Source organism: Numida meleagris, chromosome 2 (genome assembly GCF_002078875.1).
Source record: "Numida meleagris isolate 19003 breed g44 Domestic line chromosome 2, NumMel1.0, whole genome shotgun sequence".
Lineage (NCBI taxonomy): Eukaryota > Metazoa > Chordata > Aves > Galliformes > Numididae > Numida > Numida meleagris.
The window spans coordinates 39,817,008-39,842,581 of NC_034410.1; the positions used below are offsets into that span (position 1 = coordinate 39,817,008).

General features: G+C 41.9%; 1 protein-coding gene across 1 annotated transcript in view; it reads left to right on the plus strand.

Annotated features, from left to right (window-relative positions):
• TGFBR2 (transforming growth factor beta receptor 2) overlaps window positions 6,063-25,574 on the plus strand; it is a 63,872-nt gene continuing 44,360 nt past the window's right edge. The window contains exon 1 of the mRNA XM_021386359.1: window positions 6,063-6,144. Coding sequence (XP_021242034.1) covers window positions 6,063-6,144 — 82 coding nt within the window. The remainder of the gene's footprint in view (window positions 6,145-25,574) is intronic.

A 25,574-nucleotide genomic window follows, 5' to 3' on the forward strand; every position in this document is an offset into this window, starting at 1 on the left:
AAACAGATGCTTCAGCTCAACACAGCACTAGCAGAGGCCAGTTTGGGCTACCCTCTCCTTAAAGGTTAGAAGTTCACAGTGAGGAAGACATCACTTCGAGCCTTCGCAAGGATGACTAGCCTTCATCCAGTGATCACCAGATATGGCCCAGAGACCCTCCCCGCATTTTATGACACGTGCTCAGAAGGCGGGACAATATGCAACCACTTTCTCGGAAATATAATGAATATGTATATGCTATGCCTATAAATAGGTAGTCGCCGCTCCCCTCGGCATGCATGGTCAGTGGAGCGATCACCTATGCACCCAGCACTATAATAAAGGAATACCCGCTTGACAAAACTCACTGGCGTGTCAAGTTACTCTGTCAGATTTCCCGGCTTCAGAATGATAGTAGCTGAGACATTTGCAAGCCACAATCAACCCATTAGTTCCAGGGTCAGCTGTGTTGCAACAATATCCACCTCCCAGGCACGCTGAATCCTCCTGTACTGCATGCTTTTGACCTCTGAAGCACAGTAGCCACCTCCTGTGACCACAGATCATAAAGTTGCCTTGCAGATAAAAATTATGGAACCTTCCTGAGACAAGCAGCTGTGCTATTGCAAATAAATTTATTTAAAGATCCTGGTCAAATGAGTCAGTTTAACATCATCAGCATACTGCATTTCTGAATAACACAGGCATAATGGTCTGCCTTCTGGGGTGGGAGGATACTTTCCTCAGTTCTGGGGCTTTGCGGTTGAAGTATTGGGATTCTTTCAGATTAGATGTAGGGATATACTCTTAGATTCACAACTCCCTTTCATTCCAGTGGGAAAAAAGAAACAGAAAGGCCTCTGTGTTGCGCTACTTAGGCTCTTTGATAGCTTCAGATATTTTATGAGGCTTGGCATCCAATGTTTAAATTCTTTCTAATGAAGATCCTAAAATAATAAGCTTTGATGAAGATAAATAGCGCAAATTATGTGGTAATGGAGACGAGTTCCATGGGTAGCAACATTTTTGAGCAATTTATATTATCTCCTGTGCATATCTGCAATGATTTTGTTACACGTACTTCAAAAATGCCAGTTTATCTAGACTTAGTTTTCTAAGTTTTTGTACATGTAGAAGTGTTCAGATGAAAAAACATGTTTATGAAAATGTGCAAGGTTTTTCCCCAGCTCAGATACCCATCAAGAACAGTATATGACACTGAAGGAAACAGTACAAAATTCTTAAAATATCCTTAGCTTTTTGAAAATTGGCAATTGAGTTCCTCATGTAAAATACTGCGTGGTGAGATTTGTGGTACTTCCTGCTTCTGGCCCTGCACTGAAGGAACAAAATATTTTTTTCACACTTCTGTACTTCAGCTTTCACTGTTGGGGATATTTATACATACAAAGTAAAAACACAGAACAAGCCAATTCAGTGAACCCTAAAAATGGTCGATTTGCATGATAGACAGAAGTCAGAAATCCTGTGAACAGCGGTGCCCTGGGAGTCTAGTGCTAATTTGAATAATATTGCAGAACTTTATTTTGCTAAGTGTCATTCACAAGATTTGTACAGAAAGCATTAGGAAGATAAATTTAAAAGATAACATTATTCTTGTTTCCTCTGATGTATGCAGGACTCGATAACAAGCTGATTGCCTCCTTCTGACAGATGATTACATACAACAGATGTTTTAATTTGATTATATCTGTGAGATAAGCAGAATGCTGTGCTAAGTCCAAACACTTTTTATTAGTCTTTCAAAACATTTTGCAATGAATGTAACCTTTTGTAAATGTCCTTGCTTGAGGCTGTGTGTGTTCCTCTAACAGTGCAAATTATTAGCAACAAGTTCAAGCCAGTGATTACGCCAAAGAAGAAAACTGCATTTAATTCTGTGCTCCCCAGTAACTTAAATGAAGACAGCGATATGATGCAAGCAATGACACAAGCACAACATTTTAACACTACTCTGCAGAGCACTGTTCTTCAGCAAATGGTGCACAAACGGGGCAGGGTTTTTATGAAAAATGCTGAAAGGCCAATATACTATGCCAAGTACCCTGAATATGAAAATGAGCAGTCAAATGTCAGCTTTGTGAATGGAGTGCTGCAGGGAACATAAGTTCTGGTTTGCAGACAGTATAGGGTTACAAAGTTTGACTCTGATACGAAATGAAATGTCAAAATTCCCCTGAAAGCAAGCCTCTTCCTTCACTGCAGTGAAATCAAAATGTTGTATGTAGCTCTCACATTTTGTTTTTAAAATGTAAAATACAAAGAACAACAAAAAATGCCAAACTAATTCATTATTTCAAAACAAACAGCGATCTGTATCATAGGAAACATGTCAAAATGGAAAGTGTCAACTTTTAAAGAAAAGATTTCCTATTCTCTTTTGAAAGTAATCTGACAAAATATGAAGGAATTTAGATGGCCAAGTAGCTTGTTGCCAACATAAGGATGGTTCAGCTCATCCAGTTTTTGTCCTCAGCCCTTTGGTCCTGAAGCCTGATCTGGAACTAACTCACTACAGCCAAATAAAGGAAAATGCTCCTTTGGATGTTGCAAAAGCTGCCAGGCTGTCTCAGTCACCTCCTTGAACTTCACTCTGAAGCTAACTTCTAGACAGCTAAAAGTGAGATGTTTCCACCGTAAGCCACATACGTCAGCTTATTATAGACACGAACACTGCCTTGTGTTAGTGCAGCTGCATAAGCCTTATTTAGTTCTTAGTGCATCTGGGAAGAAGCATGTTGTGGGATTTTTAAGCAAAGCAACACTGGACCTAATAAACTAATAAAAATAATGACTTTACTGGGCACATCAGCAGATTTTGGCTGTGGGCAGAATGACTTTAGATTAGAAGTGTACGTTAAGAACAGTGAAACAACATTTTTTATTAACAATGCAAGTTTTGTGGAAGCTTGGAAATGTTCATCGTATAAGAACAATGCTGTAGATTGCTTGGAATATTGACAGAAATATGATACTGCAAGATGAGAAATGTTTGGAATAGTAGAGAGAAATTGTATTCAGTAGTTTTTACAGGCTGTTATAAAAGTTGTACCCAAACTGCAGCATGAAGCACTTGCGTTGTCTTCACTAGAAGGCCCATGAGGCACAAAGGTACAGCTCATTTGTGCTCTGGGTACCTTTATTGAATGCTCAGAAAGAAAACACACAGTTTTCAGTACCTCAGTATTTTGCCTATCTGAGTAGAGAACTGAAATTAGCTGGTCCTTCCTCACCCAGTCAGGTGGCGTTAATTATTTACAGCTTCAGTCTGTGGCTCTGATGCTGTTTCTTTCGTACCACAGTTGGGCTGAGGTTAAATATTCACAGTTCCAATCTAGAAGTCAGTAATAAATTGCAGGCTGCAAATAGAGAACTGGGAACTATGAATGAGGAAATGGAAAGAAATGACCAGCTTAGCTGTGTTTTACATATTTTCATTGTCCTGGAAATCCTGATTAGGTTGCATTTGGGCCCCAGTAGGGAAGCTTATACTACCAAAATGCAGGACATGAGCTTTTGCTAATAGGCCAGCCTGAGGCAAATCTCTGAACCAAACTGGGATTGACTTCGATTTCCATGTGGACTTTTGTGACAATTCTTCTTTTACTAAGAATAGAATTATATAATCATAGAATGGTTTGTGTTGGTATAGACCTTAAAGCCCACCCAGTTCCAACTCCCTGCCATGGGCAGGGCTGCCACCCACCGAATCAGGCTGCCCAGGGCCCCATCCATCCTGCCCTTGAGCGCTTCCAGGGATGGGGCACCCATGGCTTCTCTGGGCAGCTGTGCCGGGGCCTCACCACCCTCTGAGTAAAGAATTTCTTCCCAACACCTAACCTAAATCTCCCCTTTTAGTTTAAAGCCATTCTCCCTTGTCCTATCACTGTCTACCCTTGTAAAACATCAGTCTCCCTCCTGCCTATAAGCTCCTTTCAAGTACTGGAAGGCTGCAGTGAGGTTTCCCTGTGGCCTTCTCCAGGCTAAACAAGCCCAACTCCCTCAGTGTTCCTTCATTGGAGAGATGCTCCAAACCTCTGATCATCTTCGTGGTCATCCTCTGGACTCATTCCAACAGCTCTATGTCTCTCTTGTGCTGGGGGCCCCAGGCCTGCACACAGCACCCCAGATGGGGCCTCACAAGGGCAGAGCCAGAGGGCCAGGATCACTTCTCTTTCCCTGCTGGCCACCCCTCTTTTGATGCAGCTCAGGATTCTGTTGGCCTTCCAGGCTGACATATCCAGGATATCCAGGTAGGATATACTGCTGCCAACAAAAGACATTCTGGTAATATCCACCATTCTCATGGGCTACCGCCACTTTCAAAGGGTGACTGCACCACAATCCACTGTGTGTGCCATGTCTGGAAATGAAAGCAATGCCCATATGGAGCACTGAGGCTTCTGAAGTCACTTGTGGCAGGCCTCTCACTTCATATGAGGAGAAGCTGAGCTCCGTTGGTTGGTTGAGCCCAGAGCAGAGGAGCTGAGGGGAGGCCTCATGGCAGCCTTCAGCTCCTCACAGTGAGCAGAGGGCAGCGCTAATCTATGCTCAACACAAGTCCAGTAGTTCTTCAGCCTTTGATTGGAAGATGGTGACTGTGTCTGAGTGAATCCTGACTGTATTTAAAAGGGGATGAGGACAAGGAAAATGCTCGTGGTTTATGAGAATATACATAATAAACTGGGTCTGCACTGTGAAAATCTGCATTTAGGGAGTATTTAAAACGAAATTTACATAAAATCACAATGAGGTTTTTATGTCTGTTATAGGCCAATTAAATGCATTATACAAACATTTCCAAATTCATACAGAGTTAATCTGGGACATTCAGAGTATGTTCACACATACACCCGCTGAAGGCTCAGCCTTTTTTACTGACATACGCAAATCTGCACCTCTGAACAGTGCTGTATTGGGACAGAAATGAATCACCAACAATCGAACAGGCACTCTGAAATTGTGCATTGATTCACCTTTCCATCAATGCCACTGAACTTGGAAAGGAAGTAAGGCTCTGGGAATCAAAAGCAGGTCTCAAGACTATTGCTGGCTATCCAGTGGCTGGATTTATATTGGCACAAGGCTTGGGCTTTATTCAGGCTAAACGTGAGAAGGGTCTAATGCATCTTTCTGGTCCCTAGAAGCGCAAAGCTGGCATCACAGGCGTGCTCCCACTCCTTGAATACCCTGCGCAGTTTCTTCCTTTTGGAAAAATCTGTCAAAAACTCAACGGAGCTGGAATGAGGAATGGAGATGAAAACCACCTGTGTCACACACATCAAATGGTGTGCATCCGGTCCATTTGGGAGCAAAATGCAAAAAAATTAAAAAAGAGGTGGATGACAAGTTGTCACGGTCTGCTTCAACGTCTGCAAGCTGAATGCCAGGCAGGTCTGCGCGAACATTTCCTGTTATTACCCTGACTTCAGCCTCCCCTGCCCCCTCACTTCAATTCATCTGGGGTTTTCGGCCACCCTTCCCACTGCGCTTCTGCAGAGGGGAGCGCGGGCTGCAGCACCATCGCTAGGCACGGCAGCGGGGACGCAGGGAGGAGATCTGGGGAGCCCCCGCAGCCCGAAGGCCGGACGGACGGCCCGAGCTCTGGAGCACGAATCGGAGCCCGGCGGCGCGGGCGGTGTCCGCGCACGGTCCCCACTCGGGAGGCGGGCGCAGCGAGCCGGGCTGCACGTCGGGGCTGGCCCCGCTGGCGGTGGGAGAGCCAGACCTGCGAGGGGCTGGCCTCCGGCAGATGATTGACACCCAACTGGGTGAGGTTTCGTGCTTTAAAAAAAATAAAAGAAAGAAAGAAAGAAAGAAAGAAAAAGAGCGAGCGCAGAGAAGGGGGGGAGTGAATGTGGAAGGGGGGGAGAAGGAACTACTGTAAGAGTAAGAAAGTCCTGCCCAGCTGTTTGCGGAGTTTAAGATTTCCTGTTTCCCCTGCAGCGCCGAAGTGAAGTTTTCAGTGAGTCACCCGCAGCCCCGAGCAGCGCAGCCCGCGCCCCGCCAGCCCTGCCGCGGCCTCCCGCTGCCCGGCCCGGCCGCCCCGCTTCGGCTCCGCGATGCCTCCGCGCCTGCGGCCGCTGCTCCTGCGCGTGTCCCTGTGGGTCCTCGTGGGCTCCTCGAGCCCCGCGCTGCTCCCCGGTAAGTGCCGGGCCGGCCCCGGCGCCGCGCTCCCGCTTGACAGCTGCTGGGGCCGAAGGGCAGGCGCCCACCGCCGCGGGAGGAGGAGGATGGTTTAGTTGCTAAAAACGTTTTGAAGCTGCGGGAGTGGGGAGCGCGTTTGTTTGTCGCCCCCCAGGAAAGTAAAGACGGAGAGAGAGGCTTAGCGACAAAAGCAAAGGGGAGAGGGGGGAGAAAAGGGAGAATTAGGCAGGAAACTCAGCGGGGTCCTATTCTGCGGGAGCTGACTGCTGGCCCGGGGCAGCGCCCGCACCTGGGGCCGGGGATTGGGCTGGTCCAGGGCCGATTTACAGACGGAGGGATGCAGGGATGGAGAGGACTGCTGGTGCCACAGGGCCCCAGGCGCTGTTCTCCGATCTGAGGCCCCTGCGCGGGCACAGCTGGCAGCCGAGGGGTCAGCGTTATGTGCCCTGGGGTTATGGTGCATGTGAGTCTGCGTGGTAGTGCCTACACCAGAAGTCAGCTGTGGTTGTGGGCAGGGGGACTGGGAGCAGCAGTCATTTCTGCAGCACTCAATACTTTAAAAATGCTCATTAGTTCCACTTTTAATGACACTTTGCATCCCTTACTCTGGCTTTTCCTTATGAAGCCATCCTTAGATAGGTTTTTAAGGCTGTGGCTTGCAGTATTCTTCATAGGGTAATTTGGAGTGTACCAAGAGCTTCAAGTGCTGCTGCAAGAACCAGGTCCCTGCCCTGAAGAGCTCCCAGTCCCGCTCCTACCCACACCAACCCACAGATGTACAGCACTGTCTGTACCTGCAGGGTTAGGCCCTAACTCATTTTGCAGCACAACTAGCAAACCTAAAAAGCAAAAACTGCATCTGAATCAGTTTTGAAGTATTAAGTAGATTTTGAGGTGTCGTATGATAAAAGATTTTTGGTTTCAGCCTAAAGGTAAGATGTGCCGACACCTGAGCTTCTGACTGCTTTGCTCTGGACTCTCCAGTTATCTCCTGTAGTCCATTCATGGTCACTAAAACATAATAACATAAACTAAATAGCTCTTGTTTAGTCACTGCCAACGGCTGTGTGCATTATGAATAACTTCATGCTTTGTTAATAATCCTGTCAAAGTCAACAGGTTTTACATTCCTGCAAAGTTACTCATGTAAGCATAGGGCAGATGAAACACTGGTGTCCCAGGACTCAGCTGTGTTACTGATTTAAACTTGAGGTGTATAGCTTCCTGTTGATTTTGATACATATTTGTATTTCTGCTTGACATAAATCATACTTGGCTAGGAATGGCTTTTGTTTAGACACCAGCCCCAAATTTGTTGTGTGTTCCTATTCCTATTATACAAAGCTTTAAAAGTTCAGCTTTTGTTAGTCTCCTGTTATTGTTATGCTTTTTTCACTCAACCACAAGAGATCTTTATTTGCAGTCTACAAAACAGAGTTCACTTGTGATCAGATAATCTCTTGCTCCAAAACTTGTTGAAAGTGACATTTTAATAATTGCTGTAGGTTTCTGTTCTGTGTGTGACCAGTTGGTCAGAAAATGAGGGTTCTACTTGGGGCACAGAGCTTGAGGTTTGAATGTTGGTTGTTATTTGGCGTCAAAATGAAAACTAGAGCTGCTAGCTGTTTGGGGAAAACAAAACAGAAAAAAAAAAAAAAAGAGCAACTGTCTTTGTAATAATCAATAACTCAGAAAGGATGGGGTAGGAGAGATACCAGAAGGGCGCACTTCCCAGGTGTGCCTACTAACCACCTGTCTCCTGGTGGTGAGCAGATTAGTGGAGCCCCAGCTAAAACTTCATTCTAAACAAGGCAAGGGTGGCACACTCCCGTAAAGATTATGGAGAAAATGACAAATTCATGAGCAGATCCAGTAGTAAGTGTTTGCTCTGAAAGAGATGTACTTATGTTCTGTGCTAAACAAAAGCAATTGAAGCTTTTTGCAAAGAGTAGAATGGGAGTTGTTTGTTTGTTTTGAATGGCTGTGAATGCTACGTTGAGTGTTTAATCAATGAATGGCAGTACAAACCAGCAGTTGGCAATATAAGAAAACAACACCCTTGTATCCAAGTGGATATGAATCTGTAATTTGTATTTGGGCTATAAGAAGCCAAAATTTGTGCTTTGGAATAACCTGTGTAATAATTGTTTATTTCTCCATATCTGGGACAGACTTTTGCCATTCATCCAAGCACTGACTTGCATCACTGTCTCCTTATCTTGTAAAAGCCACATGATAGTCTGTCGGTTCACTAGTAATAAAATAAGAACAAATGTAGAGTTTCAGATAGTTGCATGAGAGAGTATGAGAACAAACATGGAGGAACACGTTTGTCACACAGTCGACTCTAAAGTGCATTCCTGTCCCCCACTAAAGCTCTGGCAAACTTCCAGTTATTTCAGGAGAGAAGTAGGAGAACACAGATATTATTGCAATTTCTTTTGAGATATCTTTGAATTTTGAGAACGTTATACCTGAGACTTTGAAAATCACTTTGTTTAATTGCTGTATTGAGCTCTTTAGCTCATACTACTGTAATAGTCAGGTGGTGAATTCCATTTGGGAATGGATTCTATCAAAAAACGATGAGCTAGATATTAAGCTGCTGCAAATGCATATAGTTCCATTACCATCAATAGAGTTGTAGCATATAGGTTTCCTGAAACTGTTTCAAAAGCAATTTAAAAAAAAGAAGGGGGCAATGGAATAGTTCGTTTTTTCATATTTGTAATTTTTCCTTCTATTTTATAAACACTTATTATTATATGACCTACATTTAGCCAAATAGCATTGCTTCAAAATCAAATACTCCTTTCTGGGATGAATTGTTTCCATTTCAAAGGTGCAGTGTGCCATAATGCTGGCTGATAAAAGCTGTTATTGTGTGAGGTCTGATTGTGACCTTAGGAGCAAAGATAGTGACAGACATGCAAAGGTGAAATTTTTTTTTTCTTCTTCTCAGAACTAGGCTTCTAGAAAGAAGTTTCTCTTGTGGTGGGGGGAGGGAAGAGTAAGCTCTCACTGTAGCACCAGTTGTTGGAGTTTCCCATGATTATACTTCCTCTGCAAGATATTTTTAAGTTTGTACTTTTGCATTCATGGTATAGGGACTTTTTTCTCACAGTGATGTCTGGGCCGTGCACACTTTGCTCATGTTCATGGTGTGGCACTCTCACTCCAACCTCAGATTTGTGCCTTGCTTAACGGTAGCAAGAATGAGCAAAACCAGCTGTTTGGGGCCAGCTGGTTACTGACTTGGATTTTGCATAACCAAATGTGTTTGTGTCAGCTAGATCAGAAATAGCATCACTAGGATGATGACAGATTCTGACCTGCAAGAGATCTGTGCACTCTCTCCAATGGCTGCACAGCTGCAGTTCGGTGCAGGTGGCACGGTGGATGTCAAAGCTCTCACCCAGTTCTGTGGCACCGGGGTCCTAGCTTAGCAGAAGGGAGGTGCCCACTTCACCTCTGCATCTGGTGTGCCCTGAGGCAGTGGGAACTGTGCAGCCAAATCTCCTTTACTACATAGAAGCTCTTTGACTCAGGGGAAATTGCCGATAGGCACATCCCGGGGATGTAAATTAGCTTGTTTTGTCAGAGTATTGCAGACTTGGTCAAGTAGATGAAGGCATGGACAGTGTGGCAGGACACTGTAGTTAAGGCAAATGCCATTGATCTGTGTGCCATTGTCAGCAGTGAGTTGGTAGTATGTATTTACAAGACTGGGTTCTCAATGGCACACCTAAATCTTCAGTGGTTAATTTTAATAGTATTGCTTGATTTTGGCATAAAGACAGACTGGCAGAACTGCCATTGGTTGAATGCAATGATTTATATCCTGCTGCATGGAGGGGTGAAGGTTTTAATGTACACATGTTTAGGTTAGGAGAGAACAAACCATCAAGCGATGAAAACTCATCCAAATTAATAATTAATACTAGCTCATCTCACCAGGCACTGCTGAATTCTGTTTCTGTTAGTGACCACATTCTGTGGTATGGTTGTGTCCCTTAACTTCTAGGGATTTAAGCAGAATTTAAATTTGAACATGTATTATGGAGACTGCCTCTCCTGTCCTTGTGGATTCCTGAGTCCATTCGTTTGCCTTGCTGCAAAGTTAAACAACTGTTTCAGATTTTAAGAAGCAATATCATTAATAGTGGCAGGAGAAATACAAATTGCTGATTTGTCAATGTTTGTGCATTTTTTAAATATAGTTGTTTGGATTTTTTTTTGCTTGCTCTGAATGCTGTTGTAGTTGTTAGAGCTGGAACTACCTGTCCTTTTTCTAGTATGAATTTAAAGCATTTTCACCTCTGGGAAGATCATCTGGGGAAAGAGTAGTTTTCCTTTGCTCAAACAACCGGTATTTAGCAAGGGCTTCCTGCTGGCATTCATCCCCCAGTTAATCTGGTTAGAATTAGAGCTGGTTGAGAGCTTCTGATGCTGTTTTTCATGGGAAAATGCTGATTTGTCAAAACTGAAACAATTTGTGGAAATGTACCAGTTTCCACTAAACTTTCATCAGGAAATGGTTTTTTTTCCTCGTAGTCCACGGCAGAATTTCTGATACAGAAGAGACAGAAAGAGAAATGATCATTAATCGATAATTACTGCTTGAGGATGGAATAAAAGCAGGATCAAGTGCCTGCTCTGACTCAGAGCAAACATCTGAATCTGGAGCTCCCCCTATCCTCTGTCTCCAGGACATTGGGTGGCCGTCTCTCTTCTCATCGGGCATGGATGAGCTAACAACCCACACCACTTCAAATGGCTTTTTTTTCATCCTGGTCATGAATATGAAAATATATGAAATGTTACAATATTTTGTGGGTCAGGAAAAGCATTTTTCTGCCAGCATTATTTAGGTTGACCTGTGGCCATATGTTTGTCTTCGCCTCATTTGGTGGGAATGGCATTGAACAGAATGAGAGGCATCTTCAAGTCTTTGTTTCATGTCATAATAACAAACACTGTACTGAGGAATTTCTGTCAGGCAGAGAACCATAATTTTTATTACTAGCAATCCTGATAGTCTGATTCCAGTTACCCAGTCACCCAGAGTAGCATTTTGGTAGGAATTCCTCTGAAATGAATAGATTTCAGTAATGGATAAAGGAGTCTGCTTCCTCACATCCATCAGCGTAGAGCCAAGCAGATATATCACAACAGTGGCACTCTTAACGTTTCGCTTGTGAAAAGGTGATTTAGAACCACAGGTATCAGAGCGCCATTTTCCATGTCCTACAAACATTATTTTGTACCCAAGGACTTTGGCCCAAATCTGCATAAGATTGCAAAAGTTGCCCTGCTCCTTAAGGAGATTTTTTTTAAGGGAAAGTTAAACTTCAGAAGGACTTCTGAAGCGGTTTTAGCTTGAAGCTCAGCTAGTGATTTGAAAGTCACACCACATTCTTTCTGTCTTTTCATAGTCACCAGTAATACAACTTCTGAAAGATAGCTTCCGCCCCCTGTGCATTTGATCAGTTCTTTCAAAATATTGCATTGGTGTGCCTGTGGGCTTAATTTAATTCAGCATTTTAACTTGGTTACGAACCTGGGCTATGCCAAGACATTATAAAATCCGTCTTGTGTTCGCAAGGTTGTAGTGGCTCTGTCAGGGCATAGAGACTTCCTTCTGTTAGGAAAGCAAGTGAATTTGAACAGTGCATGCTCTGAGAGCTGTGGGAAGGCTTCACAGTGTTACTCCTCACAGCAACATTTTCCAAGTAAAGACCTAAGTGTGGTTCTTACGTGCCTAGGGCACTTTAATGGGCCTCTTTTAAAAACTATCATTGTGCAAGTGGAGCACATGTTGGACCAGACTGTCAGCTAGCATAAATCAGCTTTACTCTGTTGAAGGCAAGGAACCTGCCCTGATTTATACCAGCTGAGAATCTGGCCATGGAATAAATAATAGGCAACTGTATGTTATGAGGCTGTAATTCCCTTGAGGGGGCTTTTGTGATATCAATCTTACTGGAGCCAGAGTGAGCTGGTTCTTTTTCTTGGAGCAGAAGAGTAATTTGAGTGCAGCATTGTGACGTCCTCAGAACTTTAGGAAGGAGAGAGCTTTTGGGCAGACAAGGGAAAGGAAGTGTTTCCAGTCTTCTTGGAATTAATCATGAAGGATTTTTGTCTGGGAATAATGATGGGAGGAGAATTTGGGAGGATGGAGATTAATTGGTTGGGGATAGGTGGTCCTACGGAAGAGAAATGTTCAAGAGGAATGATTTTTCATCAAGACCAGACCTTTAATTTAAAAGCAGACATGTACATTTCCCAAACTGCATGAAAACTGAAGCCTCATTTTATCACTGATCAGTTGTAGTTAGTAAGGAAGCAAAGTGGAAATAAGAATTAAGGGGCAAACTCCCCATAATGTAGGTGTGTATTTTAATTTTAAAGCCTCATCCCAAAGAGTCATGAATGAGCTGGTACTCATTTTATTGACAGAAGGATGAAGGGGTTCAGTCACTTTTTCCAGGAGCTAACCTGAAGTTCTCCCAAGTCTAGGTATTTCAGCTATGAGATGCAGGTGAATCGCCTCCCTCTGGTTTTAATGCTCTAGATTCTGCAGCAGAGAATGGGAGTAAGCACATCATATACATCACACGTTGGCACGGATAGGTTGTGCCTAGGGCTTTTGAATGCTAATGCCGTAATTTTGTAGATTTCATCTCACTAACTAATATAAGTACATTTTAAATGTTGCTATACAAGAGAATGAACTTTGAAACAGACCACAGATGATTACTAATGGATTATGACTTCTGGTTATTTTCAGGGAAGGAAGCAGAAAGCCATCCAGAATTCTTGTGTGTTTTGAGATGCTGATCTGTTCTGATCCTCGAGGTCCAACTAGCAGCTCAGATACTAAACTTGCTATATAAGGTTGCAGAACAGCAATGTGCTACAGTACTTGTGCACTTGAAGAAAACTCTTAGTGGTCAAATGGAGCCAAAATTTCTTAACTTTTTTTTTAACTGCTGCCCTGCTTTTAGTATTGCCTGCCTGTCCTAACTACCTTCCATCTGTTTTTTCTGGGAGCTCTGGCTGAAGTCGTAGTTACATCAGGGCTTAGCATATCTTGTGCAGTTCCAAAGTGCTCCAGGAGAACAGTATTTGTGAATAACTTTTCCCTTTCCATGGTCTTTTTTTCTCCTGTTCTGGTGTCTCTTAAAATATTCTATTAGTAGACAATAACCACGTCTGTTTATTTCATTTCAAGTCAGTTTAAAGCCAGTAATTAATCTAAGAGTAGCACTTCTGTTATTATGAGCACAAGGTTACATAGGCTGCGTTTTACTCACATTTTATCCTAAAATGGGCTGCATTGTAAAAATATATATGATTAAGGATGATCTTTTTTACTATGTAAGTAATGAGATGGAACAATAATAAAATCATACAGGAGAGTTCAGCATCTGACCAGCACTACTTCCAGAGTCCATGTGGTAGTTGGTCTTCTGCTCTCAGAACACTCCTCTAGCTTTGCAGCTGTCTCTAACAGGATCAGGTAGTGACTCCAGGGTGTCCTATTCTCCCTGACAAATTCATAGGAGTACAGGAATAATGAAGGAAATCTTTGTGTGCATCATTAACGAGAAGAAATTAATGAGGTGAGGTATTGAACAGTACAAATCTGTCCATCAATGATCAGGAGCCTGCAAATATCTCAAGAGAAGAGCTGTCATGTGCAGGTGGTTGTTGGTCCTTCATTTCCGTTAGCTGGTTCTGCCTGCAGGCATGCAACAATTACCCTTCTCATTTGTCTCCAGCATACAAGGGGATCTACGATGCTGTAGTGACTGTGCTGTGGCAGCTGGCCAGCTGCCCCGCTGTGTACCTTACACCTCCCCACCACTCCCATTACTGATTTTTCACTGTTGCGTTGCTTCTTTTTCCTATGGCGGTTAGAGCCTTTGCCTGGAGAGTGGGACGCCTATAGTCCTGCCACTCTCAGCCTGGGAGCATCTGAACTCCATCAGTGAGTTCTCTGATGAGGAAGGATCCTTGCTGGCTGAGGCTGGGCAGGGCTGTAGGGGCAGCACTGTGCAGGGAAAGGGCTGACATGTGTGTGGGTGGTCCCCTCGAGCATGTCAGAGAAGAAGAAAGCTTGTTCCCTGATGGATTCATTCACTATTCCAGCCCCTGCAGGGTGACTGAGATTCTCTCCAGGGAGTTCACAGCACAACAAAGAGAGACTTTACATACAGAAACTTCTTTTTTTTTTTTTTTTTTTAGATTGTAAACAACCATTTCTTGTCCTCATGAAAAGATCACAGAGGACCATGTGATAGTCATGACTTTGTAAGCCCCTTTATTGTAGCTTTCACAGAGTAATGAGTTCCCAAATATATACTTCTGGGCTATGGAATATTCCCTTTCTCTCAGTCTGTTCTTCCATTTCCTCACCCAACTTTACCACAAAGGAATGCCTTAAGTCAAAAATCTGGGAAGCTGATCCTTTTATTGCATTTGTAGTATTCTCATCTGGTATGTACAGTGCCAGGCCATCAGGCTTGCAAAGCCTGTTGAAGCCCAAGTTTGTATGTAAACAGCAATACCACATGGTCTGGTTGTAACTAAAGCCATATCTGTTCTTTGCTTGCTTGTGGATGATTGAAATAGGAAGCCATTCAGCAGAAAAGACGGATGAACAATTCTGGAAATGAGAACACAACCGAGACATGTTTCTTCATCATTGTTTTTTTTCTGTGTTCAACTCCTTTTTGCACATTCCTTACCTTTCACATTTTACCGTTTTGCCTTGAAGTTTCTGCCTGGCTGGGGGTTTTGCTGTTCCCTCTTTTCCCTGAGGCCATTCTAGTGCTATGAATATTAGTGCAACATGAAGAGCTTTCCATATGTACGTCTCCTTCTTTTAATGTGTATGAGAGAACATATAAATATGATTCAAATTAAATCAATGAGATCCAGGGACATGAGATTTACAATGAGTACCCAGACATTGGAAGATTTTGCATTGTTTAAAAGGTAGGTACTTGAACCTAGAAGGAGGATTTCAAATTATATGAATTAGGTATGAAAGCTGTTTTTTAGTGTGTTAGGAGAATTTAGAGGCTCCTTGTTTTATGTGGGGGTGAAGACAAGACTTGGTGGTGACTTGGAACTGAACACAGTTTTTACATCTTGACCCTTGGTCAAAGCAGTGAGCTGAGAAGTAAGAAACCAGGGCTCAGTCTCTCATTAATCTCAGGAGATCCAAACCCAGATCTCCAGCTTCTCAGAGTTTCACTCATTGTAATTCTTAGGCTACTGTTAAACTTCAGAATGGTCGTTTGTACTAGAGTTTTCACAATTTGGATTAGTTCTGCTTAATATCTGTAAAAAAAAAATGCATTGCATTAATTATGGTTTCTATAGACAATTATAGAACTTGTGGGAAATGAAAAGAGGCAGTTTCAACACTAGTCTATTGTGAATGGGAAATTTGAGTTCAAAGAGAATCATAACTGCTGTTATTTCTCAACAGAAATTTTGGATGATAACCCTCAGAGCATCCAAGGATCTTGTTAGCCCCAGATCCCCTGCCAAGATCATCAAGATACGATTCACACTTCCCCCCTCTCTATTTCTCCACAATTAAGAGGCTATGTGCTTGGAGGTGCCAGGGAGCAGCGAGGGCACAAAGTTAGGTTTGTCTGTTTAAGGCCAACTCTTCCCCTTGTTGGCCACATATATATTATTTGTTATTCGTCCAGTTCACACTGTCCCTGACTTGTCGACTTTTCTTCTGGTGGCATGTAGTGTGATTGTCAAACACATTCCTACTGGTGGTTTGAAGTCAGAAATATATTGGCCTTCTCAAGGTTGAAGGTGGGTAGCAAATGTTAGAAACAAACCACTAATTATTTGAAATGTCTTACCCTTGAATGTCAATGACAAGGCAAACTTACCACTATCATAACCACACATCTAGAAATAGAAAACACTGACACCTGTCTTTCGAAGCTGTTGCTTAGCGTGAGTAGTTTTGCTGCCAATGCAATCATCACTCTTCCTTTTAAAAGGTGGAGTTTGTTTTAAATTTCCATTTTATGCTTTTCAGACTGACGTGTAGGTAGCTCTGCCTAGAGCAGTAGTTTCCACTCTATTGTCTTTAGGCCTGGAGTGGATTAGGAAGGAGTTATTACTGTTTGATTAGGGAACCATATTGCTTTGTTAGCATTTTCAAGTGGGAGTTTAATGTTATGTTTGCCTAGCTTTTGAAAATGACGGACTTGTGATTTTGTACATAAGAAAAATGAAAGAACAGTATGTAGAGCTGCTGTTCTGTGGTTGGATACAGATTTGGTCAGACATGCAGGCAGTTTGCCATGCCTTAATAAAATACCACACACTGCATAAACAGCAGGAACTGGGAGCATTTGCCTTTAGACAAATGTAAGATAGTGTAAGATAGCTAAATTTGCTCTGCGAGAATGGTAAGCTGTGGGTAGGAGAGCAGTAAGCAGCACTAACTTAATCTTTCTCACTCCGCAGGGAGGGAGAAGTGGTATAAGTTTGTGAAAGGTGAACATGCCCATTCCAACAAATGGAAGCTGTGAGTGAAGTAAATAACTTGAAAAACAGGGTGCGCATTTTTAACAAAGAGGCTAATTTCACGATTAGACCCCTGTCAAGAGTTGTGATGGACCTCCCAGTGTGAATCTGAATCAAGGCAGGATTTCACTTTTTGTGCGTACACAGGGAAGTTTGAGCTTGTTGCAAAAATAACTGGGTGGACTGATTTCACTTGTAGAAGGTCAGACTGGGAAAATCATCCCGGCACTTCCTGACGTAAAGGTCCTGTAGCCTAGAAATCTGTGATACAGCTGGTAACCACCACCAGACTGGTTTCACTCGTGTCTTTCAGAACTCCTACCAGCATCTCCAGAAGTAACAAACAGTTAAGGGACGTGGCTAACTAACCCACTGGAAGGATATTTCAAATATGCATGAGTTATAAAATTTTGATCCAAGGAATTTTAAAAATGTCTCTGTTCCTACAGAGTACTTCCCTCTGGTATAAATTAAGAAATTATTGTGTTTGGAAAGCTTGGAATTGTTCTTTTTTGTGAGAGCGCTTTTGAAAACGTGATTTGTTCTATATGAATTTAGTATTGGGGGGTGGGGGGTAGGGGGGGAAGCCAGAATGACAACTTTAGAGAATGAGCTGACCATATCACTGAACAGTTACACCAGGAACCATAACAAAGCCTGCAACTGGCTCATGATGTTTAAATGGATGCTGAGTAGTTCAGCTACCATGGCCATGTTATGCACAGCTTCCTGAATGGCAATTGTTGAAATAGTATTTTCATGACAAAATCATCAGTACATTTGGCATTTGATGAAAATGATCAAGGCATTTCATAGAAGCCCTTAGACATCTTGCAGACTATCACTGATTTCTGTAGTTGAATAAGTGGTCATGAGACAAAAGAGAATTATGTGCTATCACCAATATCTAGAAACACTCAGTAACTCTAAGCCATTAAACATTAGCTAGTATAATTTGACGTAACAGCACTCAAAAGTTACAGATTAATATCTGCTACAGTTTTTATCCTATTAAATTTAACTCAGACATGTGGCAGTAGACATTTTCTGTCCCATGGTTGCAGAAGAAGGAATGTTTGCTTCTGTTCCCAAAAATCAGCTGCTCTATTTAAAAGTTTATGAAGTATCATCCTATGCTTTCTGTAGTTCTCAGTTGTTAGAATAAATTTTTGAAGTAATTGGATGAAAGTGTGAGGTATTCAGATGAAAATTAAAAGGCAACAGAAGGTTTGCTTCTGAGCTACCACTTGATGCATTTGATCTTGTGTTTGTCTTATCTCTTCCTAGCTTTCTCCCTTCCTTCTAGCAAAGGAATTGTTTTATAGACATTTATAGACATTTAGATTTCTTTCTTCCTTGCAGTCTTTCTTCTAAGTAAGGCAACTTGCAAGCGTGTATGCTATCTTGGAGTGCTGCTGAAAGATTGTTATCTTGCAAATTACTTAGGCTATAGCTTGCAAACAATGGCCCTATCAATAGCAACTGGGAGAGGAAAACCCTAGAAATCCAACTCCATGTGTATATTTTACATTCTGAGTTTATTTACAGTTTTATTCTGCGTCATCATAAACAAAGTGGAAGAGTCTGGAGTCCCTCACACATCTTCGGGCAGGTAGACTAAACATTTTAGACTGGCAAGTTCCTTCCCACTGAGCTGTGTCTAATGGAGGAACGTCCTCACCTTATGCTCTAATGTCAACCTTTCTAGGCCTGGCTGCTGCAAGTGGTAGATAATCACAGAATCGTAGGAGTTGGAAGGGACCTCTGTGTATCATCAAGTCCAACCCCCATTGCCAAAGCAGGTTCCCTACAGTAGGTTACACAGACTGTAATGTGTTGTATATAGTGAGAACTGTTGTATTCCTACAGGTGGATTTTTGAGTGCCCAGTGCTAATTTTTTTAAACATGAGAACTTACCTGCAGGAGCACGCACACACACAGAAGAGACTGATGTAAAAATAATTTATGGTAAACCGAATGATTTACTCACACTTGTGGTTTAGAAATAATGAATTTTCAAGGGATGCATGTATGGGTGAATCACATATTTATTTCACAATGGACAGGCTTCACCCATGATTTGTTTTTCTTCAAGCCCAGTGAAATGTCAGCCTCAAGCAGGAATGAACGAGCTGACTTACTCTTTCCCTAATTTCAGCAGAGTGGTGTTGCCAGTTGCTGATTCACTGTCCCAGAGGTAGCTGGAGGGAGTCATTTGCAAATGCATTAAAAGAAACCGCTAATACCTGGGGATGTGCTAGCAATTTTACCTTTGGCAGATAAAGGAAATGCTGCTTTGCTGGTAGAGAAGCTTCTTTACCAAGAAATCTGATAACCCTGTAACAGCATGCCACAGCAGTAGGATTTCTGCAAAAGAAGTCAACAAAAGGAAGTTTTCCTAAGGTTGTATATCATTAGAAGTGTATATTCTTATGTGTGTGCTCTTTTCTCAGTGCCCAGTATGTAATTTCCATTAACTGTTGTGGAAGTTAGATGCATCTATCAAGAGAACATATCCCCAGGGTATTAAATTGTGTTCTTCTCCTTCTTTGCATGTAACTTGACAGAAATAAATATAATCATCCAAGCTGAATTTGAGAACGATCTGTGTTTTTCCCCAAATCCATTCAAAGTGATTCTACTCCCAAGGGATTACATTGGAGTCTAACTTTCCTCTGATTTACTATTTTAGCTGAGCTGATGGATTATGAGAGAATAATTTCTTTTTCATACTATTTTCCTGAATCTGTCATTCAAATCTTACTGTGTGAGGACAGAATGGTTCATAAACATTATTTTCTTGGCGGAAAATGCCTCCTAGCAGCAAAAAGGAGCTATGAATAGAGCCTCTCCATAAACACGTGTCAGTGGTTTACGGGCGTTCGGCCCGGTTCCATGACAAAGGGGACGGGGGACCCAAGGGCCCACGCCCCAGGATAAGGGGAAAAGGGTAAGGAGGTGGCCCTGAGAGCAAAGAACAGCGGCAACAATCTGAGGAGAAACAAACTAATTTACTAAATAAAATATCGGAATGCCAAACAACACACTATAATACAATATAATTACAATTTAAGCTGATAAATCCAATACAGAGAGAGAGAATGTCCCAGAATCAAGGTAGGCCTTACTCTACTACTGATGATAAGATGGCTGGAGAGCGAGGTGCTGCCAAGACGAGAGACAGCGGAAAAAAGGGACAAGGTCTCGTGATCTGCAAGTTTTTATACTGCGAGCTTGTATCTTTTCCCTCCGGCTGGAAAATGGTAACAGAGGAGCAAAGTGCCGTGGGGAAAGTAGTAGTCCTTCTCTTCTGAGAACCAGGTACATTCACTACATGATGTTATGATGTGGAGTACCAATAACCGAAAATCATAAAACCATGACAACACGTTTGCATAAACACTGACAGAGATGTCTCTGTGTATGCAAAGGATGTGGATTTGTTAAATGAGACTTTTCATTTGGAAACTTTATTTTAAGTAGACTAGGAAGGATGGTTATGCTCAGTTCTAGAGAAAGAAATGGCACAAGATTCATTTTTATCAGAACGCATGGATGGTATTGTGCACTGGGACCAAAGCAAGAGCATCCTTTTGTTGGAGGATATGCCTTAACTTGAATTCCAGATCTCCCAAGTATTCCTGCAGTTTAGAGGTCTTCAAAAAGCTAAGCAAAATGAGGCCCTTTGTGATCTCTCCACTAGTAGATTTTATATTAATCTTAAACCAAAATCCCCAAGTCTTAAACTGTCATGACACATTTTGCACCCTAAACATGCTTTTGTTTTGTTTCCTTATTTGTTCGTTTATGGTTTAGAAGGAGGAATAGTGACAGTAAAAGCACTTTCAAAAAATCCTGCTAATGCCCTGCTTTTATCTGAAAAAAACAATTATTTATAAATCCCTCTGAATCACGTCACTGTGTAATGGTTGCCATTTTAAAAGCACAGTTTTCTGGTTAATCAATTTAAATGCTTATTTTGAATGGACAGCTGTAAGTCCTTTTGTGTACACGGTTTCTTCCCTCTCTTATTCTTGTGTTATGAAGTATTACTGAAATTGTGGTCTGATTGAGTAGCAGTAGGTGTACACACATACTATTTTCTGTAGTATGAGATAGAAGATATCTCCATGCAGAGCACATCCTTGGTGAAGTTGGAGTGCTGTAGCTGAAGACAGTTTGATTGGTCATTTCCAATCCTGGCTGTATAGACTGTTCAGATCATGCTTTAAGAATGCCCGGGTCCTGCACAAAGCAGCCCCTAACCCATGGCTTGAATATGCTCCAGCAGTTGACACAGAAGATGTACTTGTGAAGGGCCAGTTACATGGGCTTAATATGGAGCCATGTACAGGAAAATATTAGGAACTCAAGTTTGAATTCCTCTACCGCAGTGAAAAGAGAATGCCGAATGACAGGACTGCAATTTACGTACTCTAAGCCATTCTATTGTACCTAAAATATTCTGATGATTTACTTACGTCACTTGGGCCCCATGTACTTCATAAATGTGGAGTATTTCCTATTTTTGAATGTGACCCTTTAACTGATATTTGAACAGATGCACTCCAGTGACATGCAATTCCGATCACAGTGTTATATTTTGAGACTGCTTTTGATTACTTTTTGTTAAAGTACCAAATCTATTATAAGTAATATTATAAAGAAATGTAGTCAGAATCAGGCTCTTTGAAGATGGGAATTAAAGTTCAACAAGAGTTTCAGAGCAAAATCTCATACTCAGATAAAACCTCTGTCTGGGTTGACAGAGAGTTTTCCCACACTAGTGGTAGTTTCAGGCAGATATTCATCAGATTTTCCCCTGAAACAATACAGAATTGGGGTGATTTGGCTGAATTTTGTTGTTTTTTTTTTCTTTGTATTTAGGTTACAGATCTGCAGCAAGGTCAGATATTTCACATCAGATTGAGGATATCTGTGCTTTGTCCCATTTATATATCCCTTTTGCTTGAAAAGTGTGTTTTTGAACAAGACTACTCTGACTCCTTCAGCATCCTGTGAGGATGATCTCTGATAGGTCTGTGTGCTGCCGCTGATAAAGTTGCAGAGTGATAGATGTCTTTTCAGATGTCTCCTGTAAGTCTTGGTACCTGACTTGAGACACCAAAAGTACTTTTCCAACACAGTCCTCTGCAAAGTCAAAATAAACTCCTGCCTACTTTCATAGTCGATTTGAACAGCTACGGGGCCTATTCTGAGGTGTCTCTGCAAATATTTCTGGAGAGAAACATCAAGCCCTTTCTTCCCTGCTCAGAAGGACTATAGCATCTCCTGTCTCAGAGCAGGTGGTGTTTGAAGGCAGGCCACTCTCAAGCCAGAGCTAGCCTGATGTCCCTCATGGCTGTGGCATAGTGGGCAGGCTGACAGTAGGCACACAGGCCTTGAGCGCAGCCCAGCCCACGGGTCCATGTGCTGACCAGCCTGGGTTCTGCTGTTGAAATAGGCAGTTTTCTATTGCCCTAGCCATGGGTTCCCACTCATCACACCAGGTTCTTTGTTGTGTTTGCGTGGTCAGATAGCTGTCTAGACTGGAGAACAGTTCTGGGTTCAAGCTGTCCTTTGGAGGTGGGAGGCTTGGTGAGGTGAATATTAATGCAAATCAAATCCAGTCTGGTTCTTCTGTGAGGAAAGAGAACATGCAGTGTGGGGTGGGAGCTAGTAACCAAAGAAGGTGAGCAGGATTGCTGTTTTTTTTGCAAACTGTGACCATTTGTGCAGATATTTTCAGTATGGGCTCACTACAGAGGAAGGGAAAAGGGAAGATCTTTTGTGTTCATGATGCTTAAGAAAGAAATCAGTCATTTTTCTTAAAATGATCTGAGGACCTCTCCAAGAGACAGACAATTGTTCTCAAAATATGTGTTTCCTTGCATAAAAAAAGAATGGTACTAAAAATAGGATGTCAGCAGTGCAAATGGGAGGCTGTGCGGTGGGATCCCAAAGGAGCGATCTGCTGAGGGCTGTGGAAAGCTGCACATGACAGGAGCCCTTCTGGGCCCTCAGAAGCTGCCGTGGAGCGTGTGGCTCACATTGCAGTGACCATGCTTCCTATCATTAAAATGCATCATATGGAGGGAAGATGGGTATGGCCTTATATGCCTTCCAAAAACTGTCCAGAAAGGGTGTCAGTAGTTTGAAGGGGATATTACCAAAAACAAATAAAATGAAAAATGAAAACATGAAATGGCAAATATGACAGCGATAGTTTTTGTGATTCACAAAGCAACCTAGCTGTATGAAAAAGAGCCTGAGGGAGTGAGGAGCAACTCTGAATTTCCTTCTGTGCGGTTTGTCAGTCTTAAATGTTTGTGCTTCATTTTCTCAATTTTAAAAAGCAAACAAAACTCTTCCCCCAAAGTAACGTATTTCATGACCTTCCTTAGAGGTTTTTGTCTCAAACCAGAGAGGATTTGCAAGTGCCTGTCAGTCTCTTGAGTGAATGAACAGTGTTAATAAACATATGCTGGTCTGTTTTAACCCTTCATAAGCTAAAGCAGCTGATATAAAAACATTTCTTACAGTTTCCTGTGCATTTTAGTTATCTTAGTGTTCTTTTGAATACACTAGGGGCACATATTTAGCAAGAGTTTAGCTTCAGCAAGAGTAAACAGTAGTTTTAGGAAATATTTGGCTTTTTTTGCAACCTGAGTCGCTATGTTCTGCCAGCAGAGGGTTCAGTCTTTAAGCCACTACCATTTTGGATTTGGAAGAGATTGTTTTCTGCCAACTACTGAAAGCTTCCATATTCCTGTTAAAAATGCTGCAGGTGATCAGGTACATTATTAAAACTTTTCTATATATGGAATTCACGCACCTTGAACTTCCAGTTGGTTTAAAAGTAACTGAGTAAATCACAGCAACTTCACAAGTGGTAAATCCCAATTCTGAACTGACTAAACTGAGGTAAATCATTCATACTTCTAAAAGGACTTGGAGATTGGCACGCCTACCCCTTTGATCTCATCAGTTAATCTGATGTGGTTGTGAGAATGCCAGGCCAGCACTTAGTTGTTTGAAGCCATTTGTAAAGTTAAACATGACAAGGCCAGATACTAACTATGACTAAAGCCCTGTAGGAGTGTCAGTTCTGAGTGTCTGGCTGAACAAATATGTTATTATTTTTGATTTCTGTGCGGCTTTGGTTCCGCGTTGTTCTGTGGGAGCTGAGGGCTGCCTGCTTTAGTACTATAGCAAGGAGCAGGCATGGCAGTTGTCTGCAAGGGAGAAGAAGGACTGTGCCCATGTGTCCACCTGCTGTGGCAGTCACAGGTACAACCACAGCAATTCCCCATGGGAATGAAGGCAGAATTTGGCAATATAATATAGCAGAAAGCTTGTAACTTTGCACTAAGCAGCTGTCAAAAGATGGACACTCATTACTGCTAGTAACAAAGTAATACTTTAAGGTAAGCAGTGTTGATACCTTAAGAATACAATTCTTTTTTTCTGTGTTTTTTTTTTTTAATGAGCTTAAGGATTTTTCAGTTTGTATGGGGTATTGAGCCCATTCAGTAGCTTTACAAATAAACTGAGGGGCCAAGACCTGTTTCTGTAGAATACTTTGATTAGTTGAGGTAGCTTGGTGATAACATTATTGGAAAATGTCCTGAAATTATGTTCCACCTATACTGGGTGAACTTTCAAATTTCCCCATTGGAAACTGGAAGTTTAATAAATAGACACTTGAAAATAGAGTTGAATGGCTTCCAAGTGGACGTTCTTCATGTCTCTTGTAGTAAAACAAAGAGGGGCAAAAAAAAATAGAAATTAAGCTTTTGGGAGGAATATGTGCTTTTTCAAGACAAATGATTCACCTTCCCCAAAGCTGTTATGAAGAATGAAAATCTCAGTCATATTTTCAAGTCGGTTATTGGTGACAGTGTGACTGTTAAGGGGGCAGGAGTGCAGAGAAGCATGTTTCTATAAATAGACTTCTTAACTAGTTGGAGAGAGAGGTAGGATGGGTTCAGAAACTCCATTCAAGCTACTTAGAAGGCTCTGTAGCATGTGTTTGTTCTGGTGAGTTGAGGGTGGAGGCATATTTGTCTGAAAGAGAAGTATTCTTAATTGTGTATGTGTAAATATTGTGGGATTTGCCCCACGAACTCCTCTGTCATGAAAAATATTTTCTTTTTTTCTGCATTACAGAAAGAACTATTTAATACTTGAATGCCTACTGTAGATTTAAATAGATTTAAAAATGTAGATGTAAATAGATTTTCAGAGCATCTACGTTGGAAAAATATTTGTATGAATCCAAAGTGTTTATTCTTTTTTCAGCTCTGTTTCAAGTGAAGTAATGGCAGCTTTTTCTGTGCAAACAGAGTTTCAAAGGAGGTGAAGTTGCAGGATATGCAGAATTAGCGTTAGGTCAGAATTAGCTATGCAAAGGTCAGTCCTGAACCATGGATCATTCTTGTTTTAACAAAGCAGGGAAGCTGTTTTTCCCAATCTTCTGTACCAGATGAGCATTGCTGTCCTTGATACTCGCTATATATCTGAAGTCACAGAAGGAGTTAACCACCAAAGACAGCTTCCAGTAAATTCCAAACTTAATGCATTATGCAGGAAAACTAGACCCCATAGTCATAGCTGAATAAATTCATCTTCATGTTATATCACATATCATTTTCCAGTGCTTCATGCTGCTTACTGGCTGTTAGGGAGGCTGCAGGTTAAAGTCAGAAGAAGATGAAACATCCCTTTGAGTGCCCTATGGGAAGCCATCATTTAGATCATTTTTTCAGCCTTTTTGCCTGAAGACAGTATTCGTTTGTTCTGCCTCTTGTAGGCTACCATGGAGTGCTAGACAGTGGCCAGAAAATGTGGAAGA